We start from the raw sequence: 12,896 nt of genomic DNA, 5'->3' as shown, positions 1-12,896 counted from the left end.
ATTCTATGAAACGAGTGAAATGTTGAGGATTGTTGGGAGATGAGTCCCACATCGACTAACTAAAAGATTGATCTCGGATTTCGAACACTATCTCTATTGATATGAAGCCCTTTGGGGAAACCAAAACTAAAGTCATGAGAGTTTCTGCTCAAAATAGACAATATCATACTATTGTGGAAATACCTGATTCCTTACATGGTATCAAAGCTATGCCCTTTAACTTAGCCATGTCAATAGAATCTTAAAATGTCAAACAAAGATGTTGTGAAGGTGTGAGTCTTAAATGTATAGCTAAAAGTGACTCAAGCACCCTTTAACTTAGCCATATTAATAGAATATTAAAATGTCGAACAAAGAAGTTGTGAATCTGGAAGGTGTAGTCAAAAGGGTGTAATTTGTTCGAGGGCTCCAAAGAAGGAGTCGAGCTTTGATTAAGGGTAACGAATACTACCCAGAGATCAATAATTCCAAACCTCATAGCTTCAATTTCTCATTCATATTCCAACATGATTTTGCAATTTTCAACAAAAGAAGGGAAATTCAAGGAAGTCAATACAAATCAAACATACATGAAAGACAATTTCCAAACAAGTGATTCAAATGCAAGATTGAGCCGCCACAGCAACGACTTGCTTCCCAACATTGCGGCCAGAGAAGAGGCCGACAAGAGCGGCAGGGCCAGCGTTGAGGCCATCGGCTATGTCCTCCACATAACTAAGCTTCCCCGCACGAATGAGCGGCAAAACAGCATCCAAAAACTCAGAATAGCGATGGTAGTAATCAAAACATTCAAAGCCTTGCATACGAATTCGCTGCAGAACAATATTCATTAAGTTGTGTACTCCCTCTGTGTTCTCCAGATTATACTGTGATATCATTCCACACACTGCAATTCTTCCATGGATACTCATGTTCCCAAGAACGGCATCCAGCATTTTGCCTCCCACGTTTTCAAAGTAGATATCTATGCCTTTTGGGAAGTATCTGCCCCATAAATGATACCAACTTCTTCAATTAGTTCTTGAGTTTAAGAAATGGAGAATTAGTTTAAGAAATTATGAAAGTATGAACCTTTTGAGAGCTGCATCCAAGTTGGGTTCTTCTTTGTAGTTGAAAGCATCGTCAAATCCAAACTTGTTCTTGAGGAGCTCAATCTTCACACAAAATTGATTGATGTGAGTCGGCAAGCTCGATTTGTTTAAAATCGAACATTAGTCATCATGGACGAATTACGAGTATGGCAGAAATGCATGCATTAAGAAGTTATTAATCGTGAAAAATATTTTTAGGAAAAGTTATTAATCGGGGAACATTTTTAGGAGAAATTATTAACTGGGAAGCATTTCTAGCATTTTTACTCGAAAAAATGTTAGTGCTTTTGTGAGATCCCACGTCGGTTGGAGATGGAAACAAAACATTGTGTGTAGAAACCTCTACCTAATAGACGCGTTTTAAAAACTTTGAGGTATAACTCGAAAGGAAAAGCTCAAGGAGAATAATATCTACTAGCGGGGGGCTTAGACCATTACAACTTTTATCAAAGCTAGATACTGGCGGTGTGCTAGTAAGGACTCTAAACCTCAAAAGAGGGTGAGCACGAGGCAATGTGACAGTAAGAACAATGGACCCTGAAAAGGGTGGATTGGGGGTCCCAGAAGAACGGAACTAGTAGGGCCTGAAAGGAGGTGAATTGTGAAATCACAGAGGAACACAATATTCTTTATAAGGGTATGAAAACCTCTCCCTAGCATATGCGTATTATAAACATGGGTGTGAAAACCTCTCCATAGCAGACACATATTTTAAACCTTGTTTATAAGGGTGTGGAAACCTTTCTCTAATAAACATTATTTTGTTTCTTTAAATAATCATCCTTATACATTTTATTCAAAAACATTTTAGTACAAAGTATATTTTGTGTGTGTTTTATTTTGTTTTGACGTGGTTGAATCAGAAAAGTGAAGAGACACACCTTTGGTTGAGTACCAGCAGAACCAACAACATAGCAACCCAACAACTTAGCAAATTGACCAACAAGCTGACCAACAGCACCAGAAGCAGCTGAAACAAACACAGACTCCCCTTTCTTGGGACAACAAACATCATAGAATCCAAAGTATGCTGTAACACCCGGCATACCTGAGTCACAAAACAACCAACCTTAAAATACACTAACAATACAATTATGTTCCATTTTCATGTTTTATTTCAAGCGATCAAAAATGGTACCAAGAATTCCAGTGTAATACGACAGAGGGACATCTAAATGTTCGATTTTGAACAGCTTTTGTGTCTCTTCAATCACACTATATTCTTCCCAACCTGTTACTCCCCATACCAAGTCGCCTTCTTTCAAATTTGGGTCTCTTGATTCCAAAACCCTCGCCACGCCATACCCATATATCACCTGTTTCAGTAATTTAGATTTTGTTAGAAATCACGAATCTTCCCATGTTGGGAGGGAGTCCCACATTGGCTAATTTAGGGGGTGATCATGCGTTTATAAGTAAGGAATACATCTCCATTGATATGAGGCCTTTCAAGGAAGCCCAAAAACAAACAAAGCCACGAGAGCTTACACTCAAAATGAACAATATCACATCAGTCATGCTTCTTAACATGGTATATTAGAGTCATGCCAATAACAAAGAAATTTATAGACTCAGGTATAGTCCAAAGTGACTCATTTGTCAAACTAAGGGTATACTTTGTTCGAGGGCTCTAGAGAAAGGAGTCGAGTCTCGATTAAGAGGAGAAACTGTTCGAGAGCTACATAGACTTAAAGGGGAGGTTGTATGAGTACTTTGGTTGTCCAGTGGAAAATTAAGCCAAGAGAAGTGAGGGAGAGCATAATTACCGAGCCCGGAGTGAAAGAATCGATGGGGAACGGCACGTAGGCTTGGAACATGAGGATTCTCATGTAGGGATCACAGGATAAGAAGAGATTGTTCACCAAAACGCCATTTTTGGAGGATTGGGGAAGCTTCAAGCAAATGGAAGAGGTCCTGACATGGAAATCTGATTCCTTAGGAAACCCAGTGACGAAATCTCTCAAGATCACCTGCTTGTTGCTCACTTCCTCTCCCATGGCTGCTCTCCGATTACAAACTCAACCACGGCCTCCACATTTATCAACTTTCTACATGATGTCACTGCTTTCATCATTGCCATCCATTTCCCATCATTTCCATGTTTTCCTTTTTGTAGTTATGGTAACAGTAACAAATCATTTATGGATAGTTTGACTATCCTTCCGATTTTTCTTTTTTGGATGTAATCCCAGTTCATTCATGTATCTATCTTCTACTCGGGTGTCACATGCCCATCAATTTCTGCATTGGTTCATCTCCGAACCATGTCTTATATGGAAGTTCTACCTTGATATCATTAATGTTGGATGATGAAAGTCCCACATCGGCTAATTTAGGGAATGATCATGGATTTATAAGTGAAGAATACTAACTTCATTAGTATGAGGCCTTTTGGGGAAGCCCAAAGCAAAGCCATAAGAGCTTATGCTCTCAAAGTGAGATTCGTGTTTGTCTAACAATTAAATAATTCATACCCAAATTTAAAATTTGATCCTAATTGTGAGCTGGTGATAATATTCTTAACATTTTAGTAAGAAATAAATGGTAACAATAAGAAACAGGTTGAATTTTTTTCTTTTTTGGAAAAAATCTGGAGCCACAAGACTCGCTTTATAAAAAGATGGTAATGGGTGTGGTCCACGTGTCATATGGAATTAAGTGACTTTAATATTGCCACGTATACCATGCTGTTTAAGTCGGTGGTCCACATCAGAATTTGATGTTTTGAAATTGTCGGAAAAAACAACTTAGCTACGTAACAAACACCTTTCAATTTTAAAATATATTTTTTCATATTTTTAAATAGAAAAATAAAGTACAATTACGCCAAAATTTCTAATTATAAGTCAATCTCTTACTAGTTCGAGAAAAACTTAGTTTAGAGTTAGATCATAAGTATATTTTTATTATTATAATATAATTGTAATTAAGATGAAAGATGTAATTATGAAAGTATCTGTAATTACGAACAACTCGTGAAAAATCAACTTACTTGTAGGTATAACTTATTTCATAAGAGTACAACTTTAGGTATATAGTAGTTTCAGTTAATTAATAAAAATGGATTAATTAATTAATTAATTTTGCTTTTATTGGAACTTAATTAAAAAAATTAATTTAATTGAAAAATATTTTTAAATATTTAAATTAATATAAAATATATATTAAAATTTAAATAGAGTAAAATTTATTCAATTTGAAGTATTCAAACTCATAATAATATATTCAATTTGAGTACTTTTCTAATGGTGGTCCTATTCTAATCGAAGAATGAAATGCATCTATCCTTACACAGGTTTCATGTTCTTCGACTCGTCATCATAGGCATCCTCGTCATGGCCTTAGGTGACTTTCCAGTCCAGACAAAGTTGGATATGTAATACTTCTCTACACACGACCCACGCGTGCGAGAATAGGTCCATTAGGTAGGCTCGCACACCCCTTGGGCTTGGTTTGTCAGGCTAACACTTGCTAACGGGTTGTGTTGGTCGTGACATCATTACATAAATGTTGTAAGTTATCAATCGTATTATATACATTAGTACTCATCATAACGAGAATGTATCTCAATTCACATGACACACAGTTATGCATGAGGTTTCCATAACTTTAGTCCATGACATAGTTTATGATGCAAAACAAACTTCCAATCATCTATAGCATATTAAGTCTGTAAATTCTTTCATACATAACATGACTTTCATGATATGGTCTAAAAAGGCTTATGCATCACAAATCATCGAATTCATAACAATTTTGTGTAATGTGGCATGACAACATTTTGACGGAGCTTTTATACATGGCATAACTTATCATGGCATAACATATGCTCATAGCACAACATGACGTATCATAGCATTACACAGCGAAGCATAACATAATATATCATATTATAACATATTATACATATGACATGTGCAGGGGAAACGAGGTACGTGTTATGTGACACATGAGTAAAAGAAGAGTACATAAATGAACTGGTGCCACATCCGAATGAGAAGGACCCTGAGGATAGGATAGCTAAGAAAGGCTTAAAGTAAATGAAAGTTACTACTTATACTGACAAGGTGTATATTTATTTTTTGTGGTTCAATCATAGGAACTTCATAGTTAAGCATGTTTTACATGGAGCAATTCTATGTTGGGTGACCTTCTAGGATACATGTAAATGAGGAAAAATAATGCGGGAAAGAAATTTGATTTGAGCATGGCGAGAACCAAGTTATAATGCTTTTGAGAAGGAGTTAGATCGTGGGTTGATGTAACATGATAGAGCTACTACATATGTTTTTTGTCCTTGTCTTAAGAAACTTAGATCCGTACGTTATGTTCTTGAGTTCTGAGTTCTTATCGTAGTCTAGTCCACTTGTAGGCTCCTAATTTTATCCGTGATGCATACTATGGTATCACACTCTTTCTTGTCATATTCTTGTCCTTATCTTGCTTGAGAAATTTAGATCCTTACGTTCTTGAGTTATGAGTTCTTATCATGGTCTAACTCACTTATAGCCTCTTAATTTTGTCCATGATGGGTACTATGGTATCACACTCTTTCTTGTCATATTTTTGTCCTTATCTTGAGAAATTTAGACTCTTACACGTTATGTTCTTGAGTTTTGAGTTCTTATCATAATCTAGCTCAAGGACCATGGTTTTCGGTTTGGAGTTATTACTTTGGTTCAAATTTAAGAACCTTAGTTCAAAAGTTTTGGACTCTTAATTATGAGAACTTAGAGCTTGATTCTTGTAGCTGGTTCTTGTTCTTGATTTATGTTTCTTATTCTATTCTCTAAAGGCACTTGTCTCCAAATTTATTGCACAAGACATAAACTTGACAACCTATGTTCAAGGTTTCATGCGTTCCAATCAACATAGTCTAAAGTCTATACCCAAGGCTTTTTACATTTCAAGCGATGTAGGCTGAAACCTGTGTAAAAGACATTTTACGTTTCAGGCAACAAAATCTGAAAACTTATGTCTAATGCTTCGTACGTTCTAAGTGACATAGTCTGAATAGTTACAAGCGGTGTATGGTATTTTAGAACGAAAAACTAATAAACGAAGACCAAATGGAGTTATAAAAAAAAGGAAAAAAAAGTCACTCACGCACCTACACGGCTGTTAAGAGCCCTAAATTCTTGATATTTATTTGGTACATCCTTATTCAAGCAAAGTTAAGGTTAGGATCGAATTCGGGATGAAAAAATAATAACTAGAGGCCAAAGGGAGCAGCAAAAAAAGAAAAAAAAAAGAAAAGGCACTCACCCGCTTTATGCCTAGATCTAGTAGAGATATATTTGGAAGATATTTCGTAAAAATGTGATAGAGATATGATAAAGATTTGATATTTAATAAATTATAATCATATTTATACCCATTAGGCAGTGTTCTCAAGATAGACTTTTCTTCTTTCTCAATATTGTCTCTTGTTGTTATACATACATTAAGTCATCAATAAAGTCTTTAGCCAATATTCCTCCTTGAATTTTCTCCCTCCTAATCTTTGTGTTCATCTTGATTGAATGTATGGGTTGTTGAGCAATCCTAACAACGGGTATCAGAGTGAGGCAAAATTCATGACAATTTGAGAAGATGGAAATTTCAAAGATTGGAATTGAAAAGTTTGATGGATCTGATTTCAATTTCTAGAAGATGCAGATTGAAAATTATTTGTACCAGAAAGATCTTCACGAACCCCTATTGGGGTGAAGTCGAATACTATGACCACGGAGCAGTGGAAGCTCAAGGATCGTCAGGCCTTAGGGTTGATCCGATTAACACTGTCAAGAAACGTGACATTTAATATCATCAAAGAGAAGACAACGTCAGATCTATTGAAAGCACTGTTGAATATGTACGAGAAACCGTCGGCTATGAACAAGATGTATTTGATGTGGAGGCTATTTAACCTGCAAATGTCTGAAGGTGAATCTGTTGCTGGTCATATAAATGAATTCAATATGATTGTAAGTACATTGAAGAATGTCAGATATATTTCTAGTCTCAAGAAGAACCTAATCTCTATTGGTCAGTTGGATAGCACGGCTTATGCAACAGAGTTTGGAAAGAGTTTGTGGAAGATTTTGAAGAGTGCTATGATGATAGCATGTGGCACAAAAATCTGGAACCTTATACACCATTGCAGGGTGTATGAACATGGAAAATGTTATTGAGAGTGCTTCAAATTCAAGTTTATGGCATAATAGACTTGGACATATGAGCGTTAAAGGAATGAAGATGTTGGCTACGAAAAGAGTTTTGGAAGGTCTAAAATCTGTTGATATGAGTACTTGTGAGAACTGCGTTTTGAGCAAACAGAAACGAGTTAGCTTCACGAAGACTGCCAGAGAATTGAAGAAAGGTTCCGAGACAACGAAGCAAGTGGGAGTTGAGGTTGAGTTGCTGAAAGATTCATCTAGTGATATAGCAGATACTCAAGAAACTCATGAGACGGTTGCCAAGGAACTAGAGGTGAAGCAAATGGGAGTTGAGGTTGAGTTCGTACAAGATTCATCTAGTGATGTTGTAGCGGATACTCAAGAAACTCTTGAGACTACTACTGAGGAACCAGAAGCAGAGCCGATAACACCTGATCAGGTGTTGAAAGATTATCCAGAGCCATCAGAGTACCAGATAGGTTTGTACCTTCTTTACACTATCGGTTGCCTCGATGAAGGGGAACAAAAGCTTCTTTTGATGAGGCCCTACAGTTGGAGGATAAAACCAAGTGGGAGCAAGCATAGATGATGGGATGTCTAGGCTTCAGAAATGCGTTGCTTTTTTATCTGCTGAGGCTGAGTACGTGACATTAGTTGAAGCTGGAAAGGAGATGATATGGATGACAGACTATCTGGAAGAATTAGGCAAGAAGGAATGCGAGAAGATTCTTCAGGTAGAGAGTTAGAGTGTCATGTAGTTGGCAAGAAACTCGGTCTATCATTCAAAGATAAAACACAGAAGGCAAGACCATTTCACTCGGAGGTTAGTGGAAGATGGTGATGTGTTTGGAGAAGATAGAGGGTACAAAGAATCCAATATACATGTTGCGTTGATGTTGGAACATTGAGGTTATGCAAAGCCTAGTACAGATTGAAAATGAAATTCTTAGTTGACTGGATTAGTCTCCAAGTGAAGATGGTTGGGTTAACTGGATCAGCTTACAAGTGAGAGATTGTTGTGATTGATTGGAAAAGTTCCAAGTGGAGATTGGTTTAAATGTTTGGAAGCTATATTTAGTAAATTAAAACTATATATATATTCTAGGCAATGCTCTCAAGATGACCTTTACTTCATTCTCTACCTTGTCTGTTGTACATATCTGAAGTCATGAACAGTTATCAATATTCCTCCTTGAATTTTCTCTCTCCTATTTTTTTTTTTTTTGTATTCATCTTCTAATCTTTGTCATTATTTTGTTTTTGGTACACAAATATGACAACCAAACATGGTCTATATTATATATATTATATTATATTTTAGAATGTGTATGTTTGGGTGGTCATAAACCTCTTTAATGAAAAGGATTAAAATGCTATTAGTTTGTGAAAAAAGAAAAAAGAAAAAAGAAAGTAAAGAGAATAGTAGTGCCTCAAGTATAAATAGTCGAGGACTATAAGTAAATGGTAAGTTCAGCAACAATGGTTACAGTTAGAGCAGAGAACATAAACAATTGGATCTCAAGTGGGGTTTTATTAATTCTAAGCATGACATTATATAACTTTTACAAAAAGAACGTAAAATAGTTGAACCTAAAAATATCAGCAGAAAAATCCACAATAGGATGGCCTAAAGGCTAGAACTATATTTGAAATAGAACAATATCACATACACAAGTTCTTTACGCAGTTTCTGAAATACTTCCAACTTGAGAGATTTTGTCAATAGATCAGCAAGTTGATCTCGAGTACCACAAAACACTAAGTTAACAGTGCCTTCTTTTTTAAGATCTCTAAGAAAATGAAATCTCACGTTTATGTGCTTAGAACTGGATTTTTTGACACCTTAATAGTTGAAGCATTATCACACATAAGTTTGGTTCCTTTTGTCTATAAAGAACCGATCTCCTTGAGTATTCTTCTCATCCAAACAGCTTGATATGCACATGCGCAGCAGCAACAAACTTTGCCTCTATGGTTGATAAAGTGACTATAGGTTGCTTTCTAGATGACCAAGCCATTGCTCCTTCACTCATCATAAACACATAGTCTGAAGTGTTTTTGTGGTCTTCTATGTCGCCGACATAGTCACTATCAGTAAAATCGATCAACTCATTCACTCCTCCTCTTTTGTAGAATACACCATAGTTATCTGTACCTTGCAAGTACCTTAAAGCTCTTTTTGCTACTGCAAAATGTTGTTGCGTTGGACAAGCCATAAAATGACTTATTAGACTTGACAACAAACATAAGATCAGGACGAGTGGCAATGAGATAAATCTAGCTTCCTACTATCTGTTTGAACAAAGTTGCATCGATTTTAATGTCATTTTCATCTTTACCAATTTTTTGTTCTAAAACAATGGGATTGTAGATAGAGTTATAATTTTCTATCTCAAATCGCTTCAAAACCTCAGTTATGTACTTCCTTTGACATATAAATATGCCATCTAATCGTTGTATTACTCTAATCCCTAGAAAGAACCTCATATGTCCTTAGATCAGTCGTATCAAACTCCTTTTTTATAGAACATTTAAATTCTCCCAGTAATGTTTCATCATTGCTAGTAAACAAAAGATCATCAACATATATATGCTTACAATCAAAATGTTACATTTTTTCCTTTTAACAAAGAGGGTATGCTCACTAGAACGGCTTTCAAAACCTTCTTTGATGAAGTAGGATTTGATTCGGTTGAACCATGTTCTAGGTGCCTGTTTTAACCCGTAGAGTGCTTTGTTGAACTTATACACCATATGTTCACTCTCCTTTTTTTCATCGCCTCTTGTTGTTCTACAAAGATATCTTTTTCCAATTCTTCACGTAGAAAAGCTGATTTTACATCTCACTGATAAAGTTACCAGCCTTTTTGAGCTGCAAAAGCTATGATCATCCTCACAGTATCCATTCTAGCTACCGGCGCAAAAACTTCAGTGTAATCAATTCCATGGTCTTTTGTGTATCCTTTTACCATCAATCTTGCATTGTATTTGTCAACCTTTCCAAGCTCATTTAGCTTAGTTTTATAAATCCATTTTACCCCAATTTTCTTAGCACCAGCAGGTAGAGCTACTAAGTGCCAGGTCTGATTTTTTTCAATGGATTTAATCTCCTCATCCATGACAATCCTCTACTTTGAGTTTTTGACTGCCTCATACTTTACAGGACTTGAATTTGTAAAAATGTCATGTTAACATCATCTTCTTCGGACAAACCTTCATCGGAAACATAATCAGTTGACCATATAGGTGGGCGTCGACTTCTACCCTCCCTTATAGCCAAACCTGGTCCGATTTCAATAGCAGGTGCAGCAATAGGTTCAACAGTAGGTGCAACAGCAAGTTCAATTTCACCATATGAGTTAATCGATGAAGTTGAACCTGTGTGATGTTCTGTGTCTTTTGAAATATCAATGCTTTCTCCCCAATCTAAATCAGTTTCATTTTTAGAATTTTTTCAATCTTATTCACGATCCTCATAAAAAATTACATCGTGGCTAACTATGATTTTGTTTGCAACAGGATCAAACATTCTGTACCCTTTGGATTCACCACCGATTCCAAATGAAACACAACTTACACTTTTATCTTCAAGCTTTTTTCTCTTAGCATCTGGAATATGAATGTATCCCACACATTTGAAAACTCGAAAATAGTCAATTGATGGTTTTACTCCACTCCAAGCCTCCTTATGGTGTCACATCTTTTACTGCAAGGGTTGGTAATCGATTTAAGACATGATTCACCCACACAACAGCTTCAGGCTAAAATCTCTTTAGTACTTTCTTTTTTGTTAACATAGCTCTTACTAGGATCATCACTGTACGACTTTTGCATTCAACTACTCCATTTTGTTGTGGAGTATAAGCTGTGGTCAGTTGTCTCTTCACTCCATGCTGCTGGCAAAAGTCAATAAATTCTGTCAAATTGAATTCTCCTCCTCTATCTGTTCTCAGGCATTTTATGGGCATTCCAACTTCTTTTTCCCCAAAATTTTGAAACATTTAAAATGGTAAAATATTTCTGATTTTTCTGGAAGAAAGTATATCAATGCCTTCTTAGAAAAATCATCTATAAAACACAACACATATCTTTTTCCGCTGCTCGAAGGCGAGTAATCAAACCACATAAATCAACATGAACAAGTCCTAATTTTTCAGTTGCTCTCCACTGACTGCATTTTAGAATCGAAGTCCAATGTTGTTTGCCCTTTATACATGCTTCGCAAGTGAGGCTTGGATCAACAATTTGCGGCAAACCTTCCACCATGTTTTTTTTATGTTTCAAATTACAAAGGCATTTGTAGTTGAGATGACCATAACGATAGTGCCAAAGTGTTGATTGATTTTTATTAGAGATTTGGAGGTAGCTCCCTTTAGTTGTTGTGATTTATGACTCCGCAAGCAAAATGAACATTCGATTTGCACTCATAATTAATTATGCTATTTTTCCCTTTTGTGGATGATAAATACTGCATACTCCATTTTTGAACCGTACATCCACTCCCTTTTTCTGAAGTTGTTCAACGCTTAAAAGATTGTTTTTGAGTTTAGATGCTCAATATACTTCTCCAATGGTATAACGATTTTCTTGCAAAAACAATTTTACAGTACCTTTTCCAAACACTCTCATTCTGGTATTATTTCCAAGCTTGACACGACGAGTAAAAGTTTTATCGAAGCTTGGAAACATGTTTTCATTACCACACATGTGATTTGAGCAACCCGAGTCTAAGAACCAGGCGTCACTTCTCTTTGATCGATGGAGTTTTACATAGGCCATCAGCAGCATCTCATCTTCTTCGTCAAGCTCAGCATAATTTGCTTCATTCTTCCACTTTGGACATTCATACTGAAAATGTCCTAAGTTGTGACACTTATAACATTCAATAGTTGCTTTGTTGAAATTCATTCTCCCTCTTCCACGCCTTCTTCCTCTGTACGTTCCTCTCCCTCTGTTGTTTGCACTTGATGGACCTACAACATTCAGCACCTGTTCTTCATCATTTTTGCTGGGGCATCGAAATTTCAGTTCATGCACCACTAACGAACTTTGTAACTCATCAATGGACATAGTATAAGTATCTTTTGATTCTTCAATGGATACTACAACGTATGTAAATTTGTCAGTTAGGGTGCGTAGGATTTTTTCTACAATTTTCTTTTCTGGCATTTCCTCTCCATGGCTTCTCATCTTATTAGCAACCTGCATCACTCTTGCAAAATACTTAGTGATGGTTTCATCCTTTCTCATCTTCAGAACCTCAAACTCTCTTCTTAATGCATTAAGAAGTGATTTCTTCACTCTTCGGTTTTCACCAAACTTTCTCTTCATTGAGTCCCAAACAATCTTGGATGTGCGACGGTCCAAGATTTGTTCAAAGATAGTTCGATCAATCGCCTGGTACAGTTGCTTTACCTGATGATCCTTGACTCTAACATTGTCAAGATGTTCTTGTTGTGCAGTAGTCAATTTTGTCCCTTGTACTGATTCCCGAAAAACCATTCTTCACCAAGCTCCATAAGCCTTTTGCTTTAAGCAAGTTCTCCATCAATTCACTCCAATGATCATAGTGACCATCGACGTTAGGAATTTTCGTTAATTTTTTGTCGTCACTCATTCTCTCAATGTTCGATCACTTGAAGATTGC

At 36.2% G+C, this 12,896-nt stretch overlaps 1 protein-coding gene across 1 annotated transcript; it reads right to left on the bottom strand.

Moving 5' to 3' along the window:
* Positions 1-462: 462 nt before the first annotated feature.
* On the bottom strand, positions 463-3,155 carry LOC111472465 (2-alkenal reductase (NADP(+)-dependent)-like). Its single transcript, XM_023118106.1, has 5 exons — positions 2,858-3,155; positions 2,230-2,407; positions 1,973-2,139; positions 1,072-1,154; positions 463-984 (listed from the first exon to the last, which is right to left on the bottom strand). Exons 1-5 carry the CDS (start codon positions 3,086-3,088, stop codon positions 597-599), a joined length of 1,047 nt encoding a protein of 348 aa, XP_022973874.1. The 5' UTR covers positions 3,089-3,155; the 3' UTR covers positions 463-596.
* Between the last annotated feature and the right edge of the window lie 9,741 nt (positions 3,156-12,896).

The sequence above is a fragment of the Cucurbita maxima genome, unplaced genomic scaffold, assembly GCF_002738345.1.
Source record: "Cucurbita maxima cultivar Rimu unplaced genomic scaffold, Cmax_1.0 Cma_Scf00073, whole genome shotgun sequence".
Lineage (NCBI taxonomy): Eukaryota > Viridiplantae > Streptophyta > Magnoliopsida > Cucurbitales > Cucurbitaceae > Cucurbita > Cucurbita maxima.
The sequence above is the reverse complement of the archived record's forward strand: the minus strand, read 5'-3'. Positions and strand labels throughout refer to the sequence as shown.